The sequence below is a fragment of the Megascapheus bottae genome, chromosome 33 (assembly GCF_031878675.1).
Source record: "Megascapheus bottae isolate mThoBot1 chromosome 33, mThoBot2.hap1, whole genome shotgun sequence".
Classification (NCBI taxonomy): domain Eukaryota; kingdom Metazoa; phylum Chordata; class Mammalia; order Rodentia; family Geomyidae; genus Megascapheus; species Megascapheus bottae.
In genome coordinates this window covers 785,272-810,056 of record NC_143541.1, presented here as the reverse complement: position 1 = coordinate 810,056, position 24,785 = coordinate 785,272, and the positions used below count along the sequence as shown (strand labels likewise).

Here is a 24,785-nt window from a genome sequence, read left to right as displayed (position 1 = left end):
AGCGAAAGTAAAATAGGAAATGTTAAGGGGGCACTTGTTAAGATGTGATATATGCTGAATAGAAAAAAAAACTAATAATAATTGCTGTTGGTTATTTCACTTGATTTCATAGCCATTCAATATCCTTTGCACTATTATATAAACCTACAGAGTTTCTATGAGGCATTGGTTTTACTATTGCACTATAGTCAAACCTGTATATCTTGGACTTTATTCTATTAATAGTTTCAAACTTTGTCTCTAATATAACAATATTAATTAGCTTTTAGAGGGGGAAGTGTTTGAACTCAGGGCCTGGATACTGTCCTTCAGCTCTTCTGGTCTCAAGGTTAGTGCTATACCATTTTGAGACCTTCCATCATGTCTGTTTTCTAGTGGTTAATTGGAGATCAGAGTCTCATGGACATTTTAATCCCGGGCTGCCTTTGATCTGTAATCATCAGATCTCAGCCTCCTACATAGCTAGGATTACAGGTATAAGCCACCAGCTCCTGGCTTATTTATTATATTTTTATAAGGCCCATTTGCAATATTTGGACTGGAATTTAGAAAGCTGCCTAGAATTTCTAAAAGTTTACCTAACACCATAATGTGCTAGTGTTTTCTTACTGTAACAAACACTTGAGATAAACAAAAGAAAAAAAATAGCATGCTTTGGCTCATAGATTTAGGGATTCCTGTCTTGATTAATTAACCCTGTTGCATTCAGGGCCATGGTGAAGGGATCATAATGGCAGAACTGGCGAGCAGTAGGAACTTTTCATGTTATAGCCTGAAAAAGCAAAAGGTTTTCAGATTCCATTATCATCTTCCAGTTCATTGACCTGCAGACTACTCGTGAAGCTCCCACTACCTGACTGGGGAATAAACCTCTTATCACACTGGTGATTGTTGATACTTAACACCAAAAATTTAACATACAGCAAGATTTAAAAACATAAAAATGGTATATCATGAGCCTTTATTTTTTTGACTTTTGGGAAATATGATACCTAACCACATTTGAAAATTTCAGATTTCTTTAGCATGGGATATTGTAGTATCAACAAAATCTGATTTTTCAGCTTCTAACTAACAGACATCCAGATTTGATCCAGTTGCATAGTTTGGAACTGAAGGAGAAAGGGAAGAATAAATGAAAGAAGAAAGTACTTCTTTGTGAAAATGACCTATACATTGTCTACACCGACTTACATTTGAACATTGTTCTCCATATATTGCAGCTTCTTAAATTATCCCATATTTATAAATATATTAATTTATCTCCTGGGAAAACTAGGATGAAAAAGCACATCATTGTGAAAGATTTCTCAAACTTTCATAATGAATAAGAATCAAACTTGGGAAAACCAAGGTGCTGCAAGTATGCACAGAACTGAAACACTATCAATATATAATCTAATTTTCTAAGTTAACATAGTACCTATAAGTGGATGAGACATTGTGAACTCTCTAATAAAACAAAAAGATTTAAAGCAGTGTTCTCTGTGTAAAACATTATCAGCATCCTTACCCTTGGGGAAATGTTTATCTTACATTACTTATTTAAATAACTCTAGCTTAAAAAAACAGATACAATCTATTCTTTCACAATGAAATAGTGCACCAAGGACATAAGATTAGTTCACTGATGTCCAAAAAGACATGTTGAATCATATCCAATTTGGATAAATAAAAGGAGAGTGGAGTATTTCTTGGATTTGATGTGTGTTTTGAGAATAATAATGCATATAATGTAACACAAAAGTTCTTTTGGAGACCTATGCTAATTGAATAGACACATTGAAAGGGCAAAATGTTAATGCTGAGTTTTGACAAGAAGCTGGAACTTAAGGAGATAGAATTCTTACTCACACATGTAATTTGGCGTATGTTGTGGAGTCTGCTGTCTTTTTGTAATCAATTACCAAAAAAGCCCAGAACACATTATGATTTAATTTAGAATTTTTGTTGTGGAGTGAGAAGTGACATTAATGAAAACAATATGATCACTGTGAATAAATATGACAAGTACTTCGAGCTGTTAGATTCACCAAGGGAAAATACCTTTGCATGTTTTTACTTTTTATGCTTCTTTTTGCTTTCTGGCTATTTGATCATTCTCATATTTTTCCGTATCATGAAATTGTTATTAAATATATGTCTCTTACAATTACTTTATTTTAGTCTTATAGGTTATGATGTTTGCTCTTGTTTTTCTTCTAATGTAGTACTTCTTTGTTATGAATATATGAGTTATTTATCATATTACTCATCACACAGTCAGTGCAAAGCTACATGGCTATGATAGTAGGGCTTCTTTGACAATCAAATGACCTAATCGATGACAATCAGATGACCTAATCAACATCCATGCTCAAGTTCATTGCCAAGATAATACCTTAGGCAGGTAAGTTTGACAACTAAGAACAGAAGTATGTGATCTTCACACACTCAGATGGTATAGTTAAACACACACCCCAAATCTAATCACTATTCATGCATTTTCTATCCACACAGATGTTTAAGTTCTCCTCTGTCAAAAGATAACCAGAGTATTGTTTTTCTTACAATTCTTAAGTCTACAGGCAAGTCCTGTGATTTGTAGTGGTCAAAAGAATGCCACAGAGATGACATAGTTCCCATACAATGAACTCTTTTCTGATCTCTCCTAGAAACCTGAACAACCAGCCAGTACAACAGCTCAGAATCACAGAGGATGAACTATTTAGACCAAGGTCTAGGAAGCCCCTTTTGTCCTTGCAGGGAATGTTCTGGGCTAATTTGCCTCAGATGGGTCAAGGTGATCTGAGAGAAAGAAAAGCATACAACAGTGGAATCATTCTACCATTTTCACTCATAGAACTATCACCTAAAATAGATGTTTTACGGATTTTTTTGTTAATTTAATCCAATCTGATTAAGTGTAGGTTTAGGTGGAATGAAAGAACATTTTCTGATGTGTATTTTTAGTTATTGGCAAAGAAAGAAAAACGCTTCTAAGGTTGTTTTAACTTTTGACTGAATACTCTATATTCAATTGTATTTAACTGTAGCATTTTTCCATTATAATGCTTTCATCCATAATGAATTATAAATTGGAGGAAAACATTTAGCTTTATAAAGTCTTCACTATAATACAATTGAAAAATAATCCTTTGTTAATTGAAGATTGTTTAAGCTTATTTTTATTATAAAATGTCACACGACAATAAGTGAGTGAGATACAGCTGGTTATTTTTAAAAAGAGTACTTGAATGTATTTAGGGATAAAATTCCCTCTATTTGCTTAGAGGTTACCTTTTATCACTTAGTCATTCAAGCAACATACACATTGTGCATTTTAAAAGTTGTTTCACCTTGGAAAAGCAATACAATGTCAATATATTTATCAATCTAAACTCATAATAGAACAGTTTACCTGCACAAGAGTTTATGAGTGGCAGCAGAGTAACCAGTTTCCATAGCAACCTCATCTCCACGTTGTGAGGTCAAAATTTTCTCCCATAAAATCAGCAAAGAATAAAAGTTTATCTTGTAGTCAGAAACTCAAGAGTCTGAAAGAAACAAAATTATCTAACATGAGTACCTTAATGTGCATATTGATTGTTAGATATTGATTCAATTTAACATTAAAATAGTAATCCAAAATAAAGCAACCCAAATGATTACATTCATATAAACACCTATCTGGGGTGTTTCAATAATTTCTGTTGATGTTTCATATGTCTTGATATTTAGCATAGTTTTAAGGAATTAAAATAGATATCCCTTGAATGAATTCTATATGTTATATTTTCATTACATGTTAAATGCACTCTTTGAAAGGTTAATTATTATTTAAAATGAATTTTGGAACTTCCAAAATTCCACTGATGACAGATATCCAGATGATATGTAGCCAGATGACAGATAGATAGATAGATAGACAGACAGACAGACAGACAGACAGACAGATAGAGTGTTCTTATAAATTTCATGGATTTTCTCAATGTTTTAAATCAATATTTATTGAAATTATACTTATGAAACATCTTTTTTAATGTTACTAGAACTAGGACTAAGACTAATATTGTGCTATGAATTTTCTATAAGAAATCAATTTCTGGCACTGTTATCTCTTAGGTAGGAAAGCAGCTTTTCCTAAGGGGTTACAACATAATTGTCTCTAAATTATTTTGACATTTAAGCTCTTCAGTGATAAATGAAATCAAGATAAAGTGTTAGTTTGGCCTTTACTTCAAAAAGGAAATGTAATAAGAAGTTCATAAAAACTGTCAAACTCATAAAAATTTAAGTTAAAAATAGCAAAGAATAAACTCCTGTAAGTTTATATTTGATAAAAAGTGGTTTATATAAAAATGAAAATACTCTTTGGAATCTTTTAGCTGTAAATAATTTTAGACAGGATTAGAACTTTTAAGGGTAAAGCCTGTAATAATGAAGATTTTGATAATTTTCTCATGTATTTTTAAGTTTTTCAAGATTTTCATTCTGTCCTAAAGTGATTTTAGGTGAGATCAACTATGACAAATTTTAGTATTTCAAAAATAAAACATCAAAAAGAGAAAGGAGTTCTGTTTAGGAGGCTACCAGTAAGACATCATTGGGCTAACAAAGGGAAAGAAGATGTGATGGTCCATACTTTATCAGCATATATGAAAACTGAACAAAGGAATCTATTGAAATTATAAAGAAATGGGAGGAGGAAGAGAGAAGGAGAGAGGGAGGCTGGATGTTTGGAATGCAGTGTACACTTGCATGCAAATGCTACGGTGAAATCCCCTCTTATGTAGCTAATGTACCCTAATTATCAAATAAAATAAGACAAGTAAATAGTTCCCAAATGTTTAGCAAAGGAGAAAATTAAAGAAAAGCAAATACTATGAAGGTCAAGATACTATCCTAGGTACTCAGTAACTGCTTTTGCTGTAAGTAGAGATTTTTTTTCACGGGGGCCTGTAACTGTCACGTATAGGATGAAAACTTGTCATCTCTGCCTCTATGGGTGTCTGTCCTCCGCTGTGAGCTTTTGTATTCTGAGGTCACCTTGGGTTTCACAAATGAAAGACTAAGGCAGAAACATCCTGACAAGAGTCCACACGAGGCCCACCCAGGTCACATTAACTTTCTCTGCTCTTTCCAAAGACTTAGCCTGTCCATCCTGAGACCATGAGCAAGCATTCCACGCCTTTGACTAGGATTGTTCAATAATTACACATGCCAAGTTGCCCCACCACAATTCTTCCTCTATTTAAATGTAAAACTCATTTCCACATCCAAAAGATGACTCAAGCACTTACTGTCCTGTCCTTCACATGGCAGATGTTCTGATAGATCTTTCTGTACCCTTCATCACTTGGTAATTAGCCTATGGAGGGCCAGAGGCCATACCTAATACTTTAGAATCTCTGGAATTGGGACCCTGGCCTAGAGTTTCAGTCATAACACAATGTTAAATCAAAAATGTTCTTTGACCAGTCTCTTTCATCACACATTATTTTCCAGTTTTTTTCCTATTACACCATCGAAGTCATCAACTTTTCACACATAAATCATGCAGCATACTCATTTGTCATTCATCACTTTTCAACAAATATTTATCTTTGCATTTTTTCATTCATTCATTCCTTCATTTATATTCTTCTAAGACATTATACATTTAAGTGTTCGCAAGGAATGTAGAATTCTTTATTGCAAGACAGATAAAAGAATGATACATTTATGGAATTTTAAGGCAGCAAAACTCTTCCCTTGTTACTATAATAATAGAAATATAATATTATGCATGTGTTAAAATCCATAGAATTGAACAACACAAAGTGATTTTTAGGACAAACTATGGAGATTAGCTCTTAATCATATATCCACATTGTTGCATCAGTTGTAATATACCTATCACTGTATTTTAAGAGTTCAATAACAGAGGGAAATGTAGGAGACTATATAAAATATTATATTTTGCTGCATAAATTCTGCAAACCTAACAGTTCTGAAGAAAATGAAGTTTATACATTTTTAAATGGAAATTTTCACCCCTTCCCTTTGTAGTGATGCATTTGATGAAAGAGAAAAACAGAAAGAAAAAAATCTCCACTCACAAACAAGTAAATTATTTCATGTAGTAAGAAGGAAGTAAGGGAATATTTTTTTAATAAAATCTTGAATGTTATAAAACTTACAGAATATGGCTCAGGAGTCATTTCAGAGCTGAAATTTGAAATATGAGGAGTTCCTCACCAGATTAAACATATATGGGGGGGGCGGGTGTTTGGCCTAGTGGTAGAGTGTTTTTCCTAGCATGCACGAAGACCCAGGTTCAAGTCCTCGGTACCACATACATAGAAAAAAGCCAGAAGTGGTGCTGAGGCTCAAGTAGTAGAGCTCTAGCCTTGAGAAAGTCCAAGGACAGTGCTCAGGCGCTGAGCTCAAGCCCAGGACTGGCAAAAAAAAATATATATATATATATATATATATATGTATATATATGAGGGGTTCAGAAAATAGAGATTAAGGATTAAAATAATAATAATAGGTGAACCAAAGAGAAGACTACAAATAGTAGAATTAACAGACAAAGATCAATACATTTGTAGTCTAATGAAAGGGTTATGATATTTTTAAGTACAATAGTAGCTTGAAGATAAAGAAAACTAAATTTCTGTTAGATATTTTACCTCAAAGTTTTTTTTTCCAATTCACTTACATTACAATGTCACCACCAAAATTTTCTTCTCCCAACAAAGACTTTTTCCATGTAATCCAGCATTAAAAGTCTCTAATCATGTCCCATTCCACGAACATCCAAAGTCCTTAGGATAGTATTCAAGGTCATATATAAATACAGACCCTTCCTCTCCCAGCCATTTTGCTTACTACACACAAAATGAGGCAAGATTTCATCCTCATTTTCTCTGTGGGTGCACCACACATCATCTCTGCAGAGATAATGGCAGATCTGCTTTCCCAAAGAGTTTACACAGCTCCTAAAAAAAAATGGCATAACTGTAGCATCACCACAGATATCCGTTTTTGCTGGACAATTTCCCATTTCTGTTTATACAAACATCTTAATAGATTTATTATTAGTATTCTTCCCTACCTTCCCCAACCCCAAAAAAGTTCTCATTTATAAGATAAATTATATGATCCATTTTCATTATTTTTTTCTTACCCCATAATCTCATCCCCTTTTGGCATAATCTCTGTGATTTCCCTTTGACAGCCCACTTCCCTGCACACTCCAGCACACACAGTTGGAATGGTTTTGCCTCCTTCTCCTTACAACTCCGAGGCAGCTTTTGTGACTGGCTACAGCAAAGGCTAGTTCATTCACCTAGCTACCATCTGTGTAAAGAAAAGAGCAGCTGCTGTCATTGAAAATAATGGCACTGAGAGAAGGACCTTTGTGGATATTATTAGGAAAAATGTCTCATCTTTTCATTCAGTGATTAGCTTATGAATCAGTTGATCTGTGATATGATTTCACTAAGTGTGCTCATCATGTAATTTGAAGTTCTGGCTCAAATATCTGGACACCCCTTTTTGGGGACAGCACAATAAACCTGTACCATAACCACTTTCCTTATCATGATCTATGAACCCTGTATATTAATGTATCACAACCACCTGCCAGAAAACTCCTGATTGTTTAGCACCCAGAAAGAGCCTTGTGTTGTTGTTGTTGTTGGCCTCACAAATGATTCTATGCCCTGCTCCCAAGAAACCAGCCAAACTGTAGCTCTCCCTGCCATGTTTGTCATGCACTGTACCTCTAATGGATTGTCCTGGCTGTTTCCAGTGTAGCCTTTCTCTTATTTGGAGCTGTTGGAGTCAAGAGATCTGCCATCCCAGAAGCCTTATAATCACATCTGAGTATAGAATTGTAACATGATCCACCCAACTATATCTCTTGCCGTTCTAAGCAATGTGAGCCGGGAAATAATGTTTTACTTATTCCTGCTTGTTTTTTTTTTCTTTTGTTGCTGTTGTTTTATCCTACAACCAAAGCAACCTGCCCAGTAGCTTTATCCTTTATTAAAGACTTGAGAGAGTCACAATGTCCCTCTTGGTAGGTGAGTATCACTGGCTCCTTTCTTCTCCTTGTTTCGTAGTTTACCTTGGAGATGAATTCTGGAATGATACTTACTCATAATTTGAACTCATAGTTACTCAGTAAATATGTATAAGTTTTGTATGAATTTTCAAGTATTACGGATTAAAAAGCTGAATGGAGAATCTAGAAATTTTGCATCCACTATTATTGACTTATTCTTAACCAGCTGGGTAATCTCGGGTGATTTATTTACACCCATGATGTCATTTTTTTCCCCTTTTGAAAACTGACTTAGAAACCACCTTAAAATTTCATCTCTTCCTAATATTCCAGAGTTATTTGACTTAATTCAATGTATGATTTCATTGCAAACATTGGCCTTTAACAGCTGATTGCTTATCAGCATACTGAAAGAAAGGGCAAAAAGCCCCACAGGTATTTTATTTAGCATTGCTCTGCAAAGCCAGCCTAAACAGCTAATATTTATGTATCTGTCACCAGTTGTAAAAGTTCCACTTGTAAAAGTTTCCATTGCCTGAGGAAGGAGAATACTCAATGAAAACAATCCAGCATTTACTCACAGCCAAGTAGAGTAGAGTTATTCAGTGAACGAAATTCATGCTAGACAGTGATATTCAAAACAGGGCTTCTAAATTCCTAGAACCTTGTAGAGTTCAACTTGAGGCAAACTGGCAGAATAAAGGAAGGTCACCCTGTAAGCAGAACCTGAGAAATTTTCTACAAGTGTCTAAACAGATTTGTAAGTATACCACTGGCACTTTGTTTTGGGTGAGCTGTTTTCGATATGCAATTTTTTAACTGGTATTTTAGGCCAGATGAGTAGGTTTCTTGCTGTCTAACCTAACTGCTAAGATTATCATCCTATATGGGCTTGGTTTCTATAGATTCAAAGAAACAGACTTTCCTCTCGTGGAATGAATCCATAAAGCTTTTGTTATTAAAAATTACCTCAAAACAAAATATACACCTAAATTTAGTGGCAAAGCCTGTCCCAAATCAACCTGGGGCCTGGACACTGTCCCTGAGCACTTCAGCTCAAGGTTACTGCCATACCCCTTGAGCCACAACACCACTTACAGTTTTCTAGTGCTTAATTGGAGATAAGAGTCTCATGGACTTTAGTGCCTGGGCTGGCTTTGAACCTCGATCCTCAGATCACAGGCATGAACTACCACATCCAGCTAAATTAGATCTTTTTATACAATGTAAACAAAATGATTTTTTTTTCTTTTCTGAAACGGAAATACTATCCAACAATGCGATATTTCCCATTGGTCATACACACACACACACACACACACACACACACACACTGCACATAATATTATATATGTATATGCACAAGTTTCCACTGATATGGACACATGCTTTTGTATTGTGTATTTTCAAAACCACATGTTAAAACAGAGACTGGCAACTTAAAGTGCAGAATGAATTAGTCTTTCTTTCCCTGTTTGTATATAAAGGTCCATTAGAACTCAATTTGCCTATTTATTCATGGTCTATGACTTCTTTTTAGCTCCCAAAGCAGGGTTAACAAGTTCACCAGGGCCCATATGGCTTATAGAGGAGAATATATGTACTTTACGGTTTTGGAGCTTCTGGAAATTCTTCATTGAAACCTACCCTAATACATTCTAATCTCTAATATATATTTAACTGAAGACTTCAATATAAGGATTACTAAATTGCATTTTCTAACCCCATATATATATATCCTCATCAAAAATATTATGTATTAAATAGAGAAGAATGGCAGGGTGGAATCTTGTTGATTGAAGTAGCTTCTGACTATAAACCCTTACCTTTACATATTATCTTCTAATCATGTATCCTGGACTCTCATTGAATTCAGAAACACAGATAAGGAATTATTAAGGAGATACGACTGGGGCAGAGAGCTTATATGTAATGCCCATTGTACTTAACACAGAATACTAACAATATTTTTAATGTGATTCAGAATTTCTTTCTTGGAAATGAAAAACTATCACTCAATCTACTCCCATCTGTTTATGAATATGCATGCCAGTAATCTAAGTCTGAGTATGGAAGCCAAACATGTGCCAGGCATAAGGTGGCAAAGGAATGCTGGGAAGTTATTGCATGTTCTACTTGGATATACCCAGCAGGCATGGGAGATGCAGGCAGTGACCAAAAATTGGAGAGAAGGCATCACTATTCTTTATCTTTCACAAAAGAGCCATCTCAACATTTCTTCATGCTGACAACTATGGATATTTACTTAAAAAGAGAAGGTAGGGGGCCAGGAGTTTGGCCTAGTGGTTAAAGTGCTTGCCTAGCATGCACGAAGAGCTGGGTTCGATTCCTTGGTACCACATACCTAGAAAAAAGCCAGAAGTGGTGCTGACGCTCAAGTGGTAGAGCTCTAGCCTTGAGAAAGTCCAAGGACAGTGCTCAGGCCCTGAGCTCAAGCCCAGGATTGGCAAAAAAAAAAAAAAAAGAGAGAAGGTAGTTATGTGCCCACAGAGCTCTGAAATAAACATTTCTAAGGAATAAACCACTTTCATTGATACCTAACAACTATACTTAACAAGCTACAAAGAATATAAAAGATGATCTAAAACAAGACATTGTACAACAGGGGTAGAGTGAACGCACAGATACAAATTATTTTCTTGTCAGACACTCTCAACTTAATGGTCTTTAATTTACATGAATGAATCTAGGTAACACCAACTTGGGTGACAGAGAATTATGTGTGTTAATAACAGTCCTTATGGAAACCTCAGGTCAATTAAATTTTTCACCTTTTCCTTACTCGCTTTGCACAGTCTGTAATGAGTTTTCTAACATTGACGGTAGGCAAAAGGAAGCCAGTCAGGAAGGCTTTGTCTATTGCTCTAAAAACAGAGCCATTGAATGACTGGTAGGAGGATATCACTGCAAAATCCTGGCCGACTTTTTTGTCCCACTATGTCTTGTGTTGCTTTGTTATATCAGGAAACAAGCATTAGGTTCTGACTCAATATTCCTGTTCTCTGATTATGGTAACGTTGCTTCAACATTAAGTAATTTCTTAGTAAAGATCAAATACATTTTCAGATGGCACATTCACCAGAGGAGCAGAAGTACTCCACACTAATTGCCCTTTTGTTTTTAATTGACCAGTTAATTAACTGCATCAAATAAATTAAAATACCCACAACTTGCTTCTGGTAATTCCATTGCTTTTTTATTTCTGTGTGGTTAAATATCTATGTCCAAAAGGAAGGGAAAATTCTTCATTTTATTTCTGCAACAGATTTCCAACCTCAGCATTCATGGAGTTATTTACTATCAAGCTAAATCAATAATAAATTTTTTAAAAAATGAAATATTTATGATCCAGAAAAGTCTACTTTAGACTAGGTAACTCCAACAGCCATTGTTAGGCAAGGGAACAAGATAAATTATGTCATCACATTTTTTGTTCTTAAACTATAAAGCTATCATTTATGATAATTGTTGTGTCAAGTTTTCAAAATAGGAAATCATAAGCCATGATAGATTAGCTGAAATTTAGGACTCTGCACCTTTAATGTGATCACAAGAAACATAACTGATTTTCCTAGGGAAGACATGATTACATGTTAACAGGCAGGAAATAAATTCAAATCTGTTTGTTAAGAAATAAAAAGTAAAATATAAAGTAAAAATGAATTTATTTTTGAGATAGACTCTTACTATGTAGCCTAGACTTGTCTGTAACTCACACACCTCTTCCTTAATTTCTTTAGGGAGAAGAGTAAAGATGTGCACTACTGTGATAGCCTTCCTCCTCATCATCTTCTTCATTATCATCACCATCATTATTTGATCAGAGAAATTAAATGGTAGAAAGTACTTTACCAATCCAGTCTGTCTAGGGACTGATGTGAAGAAATTAATTTTGAGATTCTGAAAAAAAATCACACCTAATAATTTTGATTTTGTTTTTTTGTCATTTTGTAAGAGCCAATAAAAAAACAGAATATTTACAGCATGATCATACTAATATATATATATATATATATATGTGTGTGTGTGTATGTGTGTGTGTGTGTGTGTGTGTGTGTGTGTGTGTGTATGTCGAATAATTTTCATTTGGGGGGAAAGTAAAACTAAAGAGTATCATTGGAGCTATAGAAAAATAACACTAATTCTTTATGTGTTTAAGAAAAAAGTAGACAAAAGGAAAATTTTCTACTTTCTAGCTTTGCTATAGTTATCAAATCAAAGAAAAATCAAACAGATCAGTAGAGGCTAAATGCAAACAAACCTAATAAGCTGGTATTTAAAGGGATTTTGCATATAATCTTGTTCTTGGGTTTTAAAATAGTTTACCTGAATTTCTTCAGAGATAGAGTAAGATAGAGAGGAAATGCTTTGATTTCAATTCCATTGTCTAAGCAAAATAAAAAATTATGTAGGACACACTTAGTCCAAAACTCAGTGGTTCCTCACAGTTTGATAGGGATGTCAAAACCACAATGAAGTCAGGTTACAAAAACAAACAAGCAACAAAAAAGCATGGCTCTGAAGGAAAAAGGAGATGACATTGTCCTTTACCCTTATCGTATATACCTACCTATGCCTTTGTGGTCACAGAGAGGGATCATGTTCCCTTCAGAGCAACAGGATTTAAGTGGAACTTTGACAAACTGAAAGATTCTCCTGGGGACAAGAACAAAGATGATGAGGTGGCTAGAAGCCATGACTTATGAGAGTCTGTAGAAAGAAATGAGTATGTTTAGCCTGAGGAGGAAGAGGGATAGTGGGCAGAGGAGAACTGTCTTCAAATATTTGAAGTGCTGTCTTTTGGAAGAAGGATTAAGCTTATTATTTGTGTCTCAAGAGAGCCAAACTGCGACTAAAGGGGAGACATTTCAGGGCAGCAAATTGCAACCTAATATCAGCCGTGGGCATTTTTAACAAGTAGAATTGCTTGGCCAGTGGTTAAGTGCACTAGCTTTACACTGGCTTTGAAACTTAGGTGCTCTGAGACTCCATTGTGAAAACTCTACAGCCATATCATAGCTGGAGGACATTAGGGCAAGAAAAGTAAACTTTCTAAGGACAATTTCTATGGAAGAGCTGCACCTACCTAACAGGCCTCAGAGAAGGATTCAATAAAGTTGTCTTCCAAGAGCGTCAGGGAGATGTTTTTTAGGAGATAACTAGAAGTGTAGATGACACCATTTCTAGGACATGTAAAAGGTATTTCAGATCAAGTAGATCATCTCTTAGGTCTTTCTATGCCAGTAGCTTTTGACTGCTACATAAAAGGAGGCAACTGGAAATTCTCTGAACCAGAGGTTATTAACAGCAGGTCCAGTAGTTAAATTCCTCCAGCGAAGTTCAAAAATTGGAACATTTCACAAAATATATACTCTAGCTTGCCTTTAAATGTCTGAAGATTTAGCATCACTGTGAATACCCCATCGAAGCAAAGTAAATAGCAGGAATCCTTGGACCAAGCTGAGTGTGATCTCTCATTGCTCTACTACCAAGCACTTACGAAACTGAGGGGAAGAATGGCAAGTTCAATGTCAGTCTGGACTATCTCATGTTTGACTCTTGAGCACTTTTACTTGCCCTATTGCATGTCAATCATCTGGCACACTTTACATTCTTTTTCACATTTCATGCCTTGCCTGACGAAACACCTATAGGTAAGATCATTCAAGGTGGGTCTTATAATCATGCAGCATTTGAAAGAACAAGGAGACAAAGAAGAGGAAGTGAGTTGAAAGTGAAGGCGATGATCACAGTCTTATAAAGGTTTATTGAACACTGACTGAACAAGAAGCAGTTTGCATGCCAAGCACTTTATGTGCATTGCCTCATTTAATCTTCACAATCCTGTAAAGTATATCAGATTATTCTCCTCATTTTACAGATGAGAAAACGAAAGATGGGAAGAGGGTAGTAACCAGATAAAATACATGTAACTAACAAGGGCAGAAAAATCTCTCATTCGACCATTACTATGTGAGTCTGTGCCTTCCACAGTGGTGATCAATCTTACAGGCTCTGTAGCCTTCATTAGTGCGTACTCTGGGGAATTCTGCCCAGACATTTTGAACACTGAAAAGAAAACTTCTCTTCCTATTAAAGTCACGTGAACTGCTCTAATGCCAAAGGAAACGGGGCAAGAATTTCTACAACATGGGTTGAGGCTTGAAAAACAGCACACAAATCACATAAATTGTATACAGCATATATATAAACTAAAATAAATTATATATATAAACTAAGAGATTAAACTAACCATATTATATATATTATATATATGCTAAAAGAAATTATATACATGAATTAAGAGATGAAAATAACATAAAGTTATATATATCCATATATATGTTTAACTTGAAGACAGACAAGGGAACAGCATATACAATGTCCTAATCTTTTGTGACTCTGTGATTTTATTTTCTCCAGTGGTTATTTTTTTAAACAGGGAATATCTCACAGAACACACTTTGGGGAAATATGTTAGAATATCTTACTAACTGATACGCTAGGATAAGGTACCTTGCTGACTACTCCTAATTTTTGTAGGGATGAACTAATATTGCATATAATAGAGTGACATGAATTGTAAAGGGGTCAAGAAGCACATTATTAAATTTTCTCTCTCCTGCAAAACTGGTTGAGATAATTGGATGGATGTTAATAATTTCCATGCCAATCAGTAATTTTCTGAACATATATGCTAGCATGATATTTTTTTTCCACAATGTAAGAAAGAATTACTGGACATACACCTGTATCTATATCAGTTTCTCTTTTCTGTCTCTACTATCTATCTGTCTTGTATCTATGTACAATCTACCCACCCACTCATCATCTACTATCTGTCAATCATATGTATATGTATCAATATATCATGTATTCTAATGACTATACTAAATCATACACCTGTAAGACTTTGACCGAGAGGGAATATACTTTCTTACAAAGCTATATAAGTTGGCAAAGGAAAGGAAAAATAAATCCTTGATCACAGCAGTATGTACACTCATGCCATTAAGTTCCCAATGGCTTAAGTTTACAGTCTTCACCCCTGCACAATTGGACCTTTCACCTTCTCTTCCATCAATCTGTCTCCTGATATATGCTCCCATTCATAGCCTTGACCTCCCCAAGATGGGAGTCGTTCTGGCAGGAAAACCTGGTTGCCTGTCAATAATAATTCTCCAAAACTTTGGGAAATGCCTCTGCTGCTGAGATGATACACTTTAAAAATAACATTAAAAGTGGGGAGACAGGGCTGGGGAGAAAAGAGGAAGAGAGGGGAGAGGGAGGAAAGGAGATGGGCAGGGGTGAGACATGGAAGAAGAGAGAAGGACATTAAGGGAAAGAGAAAGAGGAGAGATGGATGGGAATAGAGAAATAATAGAGAGAAGAAAAGAGAGGTGAGGTAGGGAAGCAGAGAAGGGACTCAGTGATTGGGCTATTACCACATTGGAGGGAATAAAGCAGAAGGTTGAAAACACAGCAAGAAGGATAAAGTAGGGCCCTCTGAGAAGCTCCTAGGGCATGCCTGGGGCACTGGCTGGGAGAAAAGAAATCCACAATCCATAGAACTCAATGACCGTTTCCCACTCCCTATATTCAGAAACACAATTTGAGTAAATTTAATTCTATAGAGAGGAGATCAGGCAACTCAAACTAGACAGGTGTAAAAGTTGCCATTCATGGTCATAAGGAAGTTACAGTCATTCAGATCATATCACACTACTGTCAATGGTAGATCCACAGTGGTAGATAGCAAGTGACTGAGCCAGGTCTTGAATGTGCTTCTCCCTATCCCTCTCCCGCTCCCGCTCCCTCTTCCTCTCCCTCTCCCTTCCTGTCTGTTTTGTGGTCCTAGGGTTTAATTTCAGGGCTTCACACTGCAAAGCTGCAGCACTACCACTGGGCCAGCATCTCTATCCCAGCTTTGTGCTGGTTATCTTAGGAATAGACTCCAGCATATTTATTTCTGTTCAGACTGGACTCACATTGTGATCCTCAGATCTCAGCCTCCAGAGAAGCTGGAATTTGATGTATAAATCACCAGAGATTGACTGTACTGAGACATTTCAATTTCAACATGACACACTTTTCAACTTATTCATGGAAGAACAGGTCAGTCACCTAGATACATACATTTGAAATTCATCTGGTATAACCTCCTTGGTCGCAGTAGCGATGGCAGATAGACACGGAGAATGTTTGGGGTAAATGCCAAGAAAGGAAGAGGATAAAATGTGATCAAGGGCCGACTGCATCAGAAATTGCCTTCCTGGCAGTCAGACTGGCAGTTAGACTGTTGTAAAGAAAAAGGAAGAGTAGCACTCACATGCACCAACATGCATGCACACATTCATACATGTATATGATAGAATTTTATTCATCCATTAAGAAGAATGTAATTATGTTATTTTCAGGGAAATATATCTGGTAAAAAAAAGTATATTGAACAAAGTAAGCCAGCCTCAGAGAGACACAAGCATGCTTGTAGCTGTCCAGCTATCTTGAAGTGTCTACAGCTTACATTGAAATCCTGCCTTCCCCTCCGATCAAATGAAAGATTTTGTACAGGCTGTTGAACTTGACTGTACTTGGTTTCCTCATGAGTAACACCAGCTGCTTATCAAGTTGGAGGTGAGGATAGTTTGCTCAGGTAAACTATTTAAAACTGTTTCATGTGAATCCAAGAAGGCTCAATACATAATAATGGCTACTATTTCTGTCCTCACAGTTAGTTTATGTTCAGAACAGCAAATTTAAAAAGAGCCATTCATTTAGTATATACCTGTTTCTTTTTATGTTGGTCCATTTTCCTGGATTTCCTTAATGTTAGCATCCTGCCAAGATTTAATGATCTTGTTCTCTACCAGTTTTCACAATACCTTCATTTAATTAATCTCCTTTCAATAATAGAATGAATGGAGTATGGTGGCATATCTTTTTCTGTGCACGATTTGTCTTCTATGGTCTGGTTTTCAGTTATCTTCTGTATGTCTGTGTTCTTGCACACAGGAGACAATGAAATATGAGATTTCATTGAATGAATGATGAGTTGCTCCATTTGAGTATCTGAAATACGTTTCAGGGATACAAAAGAAGTCACAACAATCTGAATTCATCCTCCTTTTGGTTCCATGAAAAAAGTTAACACAGTCTAACAGGAAGGAGATGCACTGGGGGATTTATTTCAAATAAGAGGGATGATGAGAAATAACCTTAGCTCACTGCCATCAAAGGTCTGTCATGGAAAGGGTGGGAAGAAGCAATTGAATAGAAGAACTTCATCACTAGAAGACCTCAGGAAATAATATCACCCTCACTTACAAGTACAGGGAGAATTACTGCCTAATGACTTCCTGCCCAGAACAGGCCACCACTGTGACAGAAACCTCATTCACCTTCTAATGGAGCTGAACATTTTAACCACTGAGGGAAATCCTGGATACTACAACATGTTCCAGTGCTGGACTCTCATGTTCATTGTGAAGTGATATAAAAGAAAATCGACTCTATTTTCAGGGTTTTTTTTTGAGTACAGCACATATAGTGATTCACTCTAATCATGGTAGTATATAGATATCATGCGTGATAATGTAATAAACATCTCTGTAACTGCCCTCTGTATTCATGAACCTGTTACTTAGCATTATTTCTATTTTCATTGGAAATATTAGGGTATGAACCCAGGGCCTTGTGCATGTCAGAGACTTGCTAACTTGGTTCTTGGGGCCATCCTTGAACCTCAGTCTTCCTCATCTTTGCCTGTGAATTAGCTGGGTATATGGGTATATACAACTGAGTTTCTCTGGTATAAATTTGATCATTATTATTTTAGATGCACTTTATAGCCGTGTGTGTGTGTGTGTGTGTGTGTGTGTGTGTGTGTGTGTGTGTGTGTGTACCAGGCCTGGGGCTAAATTCAAGACCTTGGCACTGTCCTGGATTTTTTTTTTTTTGCTAAAGGCTAATATTCTACCACTTGAGCCACATCTCTACTTCCTTGTATTTCTTGGTTTCTGCCATCAAGAGATTGCAGAAGACTATGGGGAATGACTGAGCTGTCTCATTCTGAACTAAGTAAGAACATTCTATAACATTTGCACAGTAATTGTGTAAATACATATCTCAGGAAGTGTGCCTAACTGTAAGTATTTTTTCTGCAAGCTGTCCAATTCCCCAAGTGAGGATGAAGACTTAGATATCAATTTCCATTCCAAACATGGGTTTGAATTGCATTGGATGCATTCTCATACAGTAAAGACTATATGAACATAGGAATATTGAACACCAAAAAAAAAAGAAAAAAAGGAGTTCTGATCGTTATCTCAGTTTTAAGGCCTTACCCATCTTATCCCCCTGGCACCATTGTTTAAGGAGTAGCATTTATTCTCCCAGCTCAGAAAGACAAAAAAAAAAATCTATGGATAGGAACTATCATTTTGTGTCTTTAATCTAGTTTTCTGATGGGAAACAGGAAGTGTTCCTCCGTCTTTTTCTATTTCACCCTGTCTTAAACCTGTTATACTGAAATAAGTCCTTTCTAAAACAGTCACCTTGGGAAAACACTTTTGTGTGTGATGCCTTGAAAAGAATTTTTTTTTTTTGGTGGGGAGGGGATTGGCCATGGGGCTTGAACTCTGGGCCTGGGCGTTGTCCTTGAGCTCTTCAGTCCAAGACCTATCCCTTGCGCTACAGTGCCACTTCCGGTTTTCTGGTTGTTAATTGGAGATAAGAGTCTCACAGACTTTTTATGCCTGGGCTAGCTTTGAACCATGATTCTCAGATCTCAGCCTCTTGAGTAGCTAGGATTATAGGTGTGAGTCACGAGCACCGGGCCTTTGAAAAGCTTTTAGAATGGATCTCAAGGACTTGGGATGTCCTCTGTTCATGGAGCAGAAGCTGAGGGCAAACATCATCTACTCTCAGGTGACCATCTCCAGGGTCAGAAACTTGGACTTCAAAATGTACAGAGAATCTTGGCTATGACCCTTGTATTAACTTCTTTGTTACAAACAGACAAGTATATTCGCTTGAAAACATACTGAACATGTTACAAGATGTTATTCATAGGTTGTAGTATAATCCAGATAGAATCACTGCTGCATAATTGAGGAATTCCAGACCAATTTGTCCTGCCAATGCTAAGAACACACTAGTTTTTCAGAGGATATACACATATAAAGAAGTCAAATAAGGACGGAAAAGCATGTGAATCTTTTTATTCCAAATTGCTTCCTTTCAGTTCACCTGACACACACTCCCCTGTGTCCTGGCCAGAGTTGTATTTTTTTGGGGGGGGGGCACAATATTTTTCCTGATTTCTCTATTGTCTCCTGGGGAACCTGCCTTTCAAATCTCTAATGTGAATTTTCTCATGAATACCAATGATATATGATCACATTTTTCCTTCCAATGAACTTTTCATTCCCTAGGCAGGCTAAGTATTCAGTGACTACTTTCAAGATATCCATAACTAGATGAATAGCAATTGCTGGTAATAGAGGGTAGAAAAGGCAAAGAACCTTTCTATTGGTTCTGGGAAGATTCTAGTACATTGACAGAGCATTTAGTGCAAAGTTCCACAATCCCTGGAGTATGAAGAATGGCCCCTCCTCTGTCAGTTCTGTCCCTGAGGTTCCCAGGTACTCACTTAGGCACTCCCTTGTCACAAAGAGAGGTTTCTTCCCATCCATTTTTGCATGTTAACTTGCATTTAGTGAGCAGTGAGCACTTTATTCACTCCCCATTCAAATCAAAATAAGGGTTTAATTTGCTTCCCTGTCTTCTGGGACTAATCTCCCTTCATTGAACACTCACACTCCCATTAACTCAAGGAGAACAACCCCCTAAGCAGCCTTTGAATTAGACACTGAAGGACTAATTGTTCCTTTGGAAGTCTGAACATGAACGGCCTGCTGGCATCAATGAGAAGCTCCCTTTGTGTATGTACCCCATGTCCCAGGGCAGACTAAGGATGAGACGTGACTTTCCCTGACTAGTCATTGATAATTAACATCCTGTCTACTGCTGAGCTCCTTATGACATGTCTAGGATGCCACACTCATCCAGCTGAGACTACCCTGCAGACCTACCATCTGCAGGGAAAACACAATGGCACCCACTGTGTCAGCAACTATCCTCACACAGGAAAGAATGGAGCATGTCCTTTGCAGAAGAAAACTTTGTAGGCATCTCCAGAGTCTGTCTCTTAAGTAAATGAGTCAAGCTGCCAGCTATAAAAAAGAGTGCTTATTCTTTTGGATAGTCTTTTTGATTCTGCGATTGTGACTTTAATAATTTACATTGGAAGAATCTCTGGAGAAAAATGAAAGTAAGAATTTCTACCATATTTTAAAAAATATTTATTATCCCATAACTTTTAGTTCCCTTTGCTGTAAGCTATCTTAGAGGAAAAGGAAAGGACTTCTCGGTTACAACAGAGAAGCAGAGACTGACCACGTCAGGTACATGTGCAAGTACAGATCACTTGGTGAACTAATCCATCCATAACACATCATTATCTAAATATGAATCTTCCCCCTAAATAGACTGAGTCAAGGACTTGAGTACAAGGTGTTTAGTGGGGAGGCTGAGTATACCTCTTAGGGAAGGAAAGCTATACAGGTTTGCTAGTTAAGGTCCCCGAATCTTTGGCCCTTTGGGGATTAATGGCGATAGCATGCAACCATCTTAATTAACTCAGAGAGGCAGTTGAGTGAGTGTTTGCTCATTAACTTCTCATTCATTATTGATAGAGGACTGCTTTGAGCAATAGTAACACTTGATCATTTTGAGATTTAAAAAAATATTATTAATATTATTGAATAAAAAAATTTGCTTCCTAAGTCAGAAAAAAAATTCAAAGCTGATGAATCCTTCACACATTCAATGTTCAGGTTTTTCTTGGTAAATATTGGGGTAACAGTGAAGAGTGGGAGATTGCATGAGGGCAATGTCAGCAGCTGTTTCAATTGTTGACCACCTGTCATGTATGAAACACGGGGACAGACAGAGGCTCAGAAACACAGTCAGTTCCTCGTGTAAAGACTGGATTTGGGCAAAAGTTTTTATTACTTGAATAACAAGCTTATTGCTACTAGCTAATCTTGTTGTGCAATTGGCTTTTCCACTAAGATGGGGAAGATAAGACTTTTGATAGACACACTAAAAATTAAACTAAAAAACAAACTAACTTCCAAAACTCTAACTGAAAGAACTATATCTTTATGTAGATCCTCTAGAACTCTTATCTTAAAGGGTTACAGAAATAAACAAAAGTGAGTTTATATAAACAAACAGTTGCCTGGTGTAAAACATCTTCAAGAATACAAATCCCAAGTCATTAAGGACATGACTATTGATAAATTCATAGAAATTTGTGCCTAAAACCAATTTGCAAATGTTTATTATTCTGTGTGGCACAGGGAGTGTTACATGTGTCCACTTTGTCACTGCCCACTTTTTTATGATCAAGGAAAGGATAATATATTTATTGAGAACTGTGCATACAAGAAAGCAATTCACATTCAGATTTAACATCCAAATTACTTGAGAGAGCAGTTGAATCAGATGCAAATGACCAAACTTCATTCACTGTTATAATATGGAATACGTCTCTGGAGCCTTATCCTGTTATGATCAAAACAATACTAATGAAACAGGAGACACTAGTCCTCTAATTAGGAAGTAAAGTATCTGCATATTTTCCATGGCACATGCTGAAATCTTTCACCAGCACCCTGTTACACAGGTATTTTTTTTTACTAAGGGACAGTAGCACATAGTTGATCTCTTCTAAAACTGATTGTATTTGATGTATTTTATTTTAAGCAAATACAAGTTTTCCTAAGAGCTTCCTCAAAATAACATTACCTATATTGCTATTCTAATACCCATCTTGAAATATATCTAACATGTTTCTGCTTACTATGTTTATATAAACACTCAAATACATATAAACAAAAGAAGGAATATTTCTTGCTGCTCCAGTATTAAAATAAAGATTACACAAGATAAGAAATGAAACATTATCAACCAAACATAGCATTATAGAACATAATAAAATTCAGAAAGCTTGAATTATTAAAAGCACAATATCTTTCCACTTACAATGTGAGTTTTTTGCTGGTTGCTAAAGGGAAAATCAAACATTCTACTGTTATTTTATTGGATCCAAAACTTCAGAAATAAGCTGGGTGACAGTGGTTCATGCCTGTAATTCTAGTTAGTTAGGAGGCTGAGATCTGAGGATCACAGTTCAAAGCCAGCCTGGATAGGTAAGTCTATAAGACTGAAAGTGGAAGTATGGCTCAAATGGTACAGTGTTAACCCTCAATGAGAGAGAGAGAGATGGGGTGGGGGGCATAGAAATTGCCTGGACTCTGAGTTCAAGCCCTATGACCAACAAAAGGAAAGAGAAATCACATTGACGGTGAAAGAATCATTGTTGAATGCGATAGCTTGGACAACTCTATTCTGTTAGGAGCAAGAGAGATGACATTTTCAAATGAATGGGATGAAAGAACCAGGTTTGATAATGGTTACTTTCCTACAACTTGCCGAGTGAACTCAGCTTGAGGTGGAAGATGAAGTGGCTAGCTCAAAACCAGTTACACAGATCTGACTGATGTGTACTTTTTTTTTAGAATAATCATTACAAATAGCCTTTCCACACCATAAAACTTTTATATGACCTACTATGTACCCTTGCTCAAGTTTAGAAATATCCTCTTTGTTTAGTAACTCTCATAGGTTTTTCTTTCTTGAACATTCTATGCTCCATGTATATATTTGCTCACAATTTCATTGAATGGCTGTGTCATATTTTAGGATATCACTTTAAGTTATTTTGAGTCAAATAAATAAAAGGCCCCAGAAAATACCCTCTAGCTATATCTTTGATTGTTTTTATTCAGCATGTAAGAATTCAATCAGCAAGACTTAGTATCAGAGCAATGGATTAAAAAGTGAAAAATTCAATCAAGTATTATTTTTGTGTGCAATACTCAAAAGTGGTTTATTGACTTCGAGGATTTCTTCTGGTTATATTGGCTGAATCAAATTTTCAGCTAATGTTACTTAGTCATGGCCCTAATTAAACCTTCCGAATATATGGGAAAAAATAGACACATATGTCTAAGAACAATCTCACTCCTGGCAAGTTAACTTTTTAAATCTTTAAACTACTTCAGTTAAAAATGAATTCGATTTATATATTCGTTATACCAACTTTGTAGGATTATTCACCATGCTCAGTATGATATCATATATATATTATATATATAGGTTATAGGTTATATATAACATTATAATATTATATATAACAATATTACACAAACATCATATAAATATACATGTAATATTCAAGTAAATGCTATTTCTCTTTTGTAGTGTTTATGTAACTCCTTTTCAGTTATGCTACATTATATCTACTAGGATCTGAACTCATAGCCTAGTGCTTTCTTGTTTTGCTTGTTCAGCTAGCATTTGACACTTGAACCATGCTCCAACTCAAATTTGTGATGATTTTTTATTTATTTCTACTAGTAGTCTTTGGATTTTTCTGCCTTCAAGCCACAGTCCTTCAGATCTCATTCTCATGACTAGTTAGGATGATAGGTGTGAGCCATGGATATTGAGTATAAAATAAATCTTTTAAATAATTTTTTATACTGAGTACAAGAAGAGGAAATTTTAACCTTTCTCTTTTTTCTGCATACACATTGAAAAATAATTGTACAAAAACACGATGCTCTATAAAACATGTATTTTACAGAAATCTATATAGATGTATATGTATACAGGAATGCATATCTACATTCATATTTATAAATTAGAATATTTGAGGGTCCATGGATCTGGTAATTATCTATGCTAATCATAGTAGGGATGCATATTCAGAACAAAGTGGTGGTGCCTCGTGCCTTGACAGGTTGAGATCCAGAAGATTGCAGTTTCATGTCAACCTGTACCCCAGTGGGACACAGTAGTGTCCACCTGTCATCTTAAACTAGGAGATTTGGAAAGGAGGACCAAAGTGGCCAGACCAGCTAACGCAGAATATTAAGAGATACTGCAGCCCCTTGGAAAGCAATGCTTTTCCCACCATGCTTTTCCACGTGATTTCTACAATGAGCAGCCTGTAATGGGCAGACTGCAGTTCAGGCATGTGTCTACACAGGGAGAGAGACCTAATCTCAAAAGGAAGCCTTTCACTCATTATGCACCTGATCCTATGGGCTTGGAATTCATGATCTGCTGGGTTTAGCCTCGGGTGAGTGCTCGGGTTATAGGCATGCACCAGCTCAGATGGTATAATATTGTCTTTGGTCCTGTGAGAAGTTCTTGGGTGTTAGAAAGAATAGTCATGTTGAGGAGACATAGGAAGAAACTCTAAATGTGAAGGTCTTCCAATAATTGTGGTAGCCTTTGATTCACTTCAGACTTGGCCCTAGGCATTACTTTCGATCATAAAATATGATTTCTATCATCAGAAAAATCTCATTTCCCAAATATTGATGGAAGTCCAAGTAGGAGTTCTTTGTGTCAGTCATGTACAATTGAACCAAACGAACCTGGTCCCCACTGCTGTGGAATGTTTCTGCTCATTGTGGTATTGATAAATCATAGGAAAATTCAGAGTTGTAATAAATAAAGCCTGATTAGCACACGGAGGAAACAGATGACTGATAAGACAGTGATCAGTGCGTGATGATATTGGAGCATTTGC

The 24,785-nt window shown here is 36.2% G+C and overlaps 1 protein-coding gene across 1 annotated transcript in view; it reads right to left on the bottom strand.

Moving 5' to 3' along the window:
- Positions 1-24,785, bottom strand: part of Cntn6 (contactin 6) — a 241,485-nt gene that overhangs the window by 179,574 nt on the left and 37,126 nt on the right. The window contains 1 exon segment of the mRNA XM_090324028.1: positions 3,401-3,536. Within this exon segment, the coding sequence (XP_090180154.1) occupies positions 3,401-3,455 (55 nt within the window). The 5' untranslated portion in view covers positions 3,456-3,536.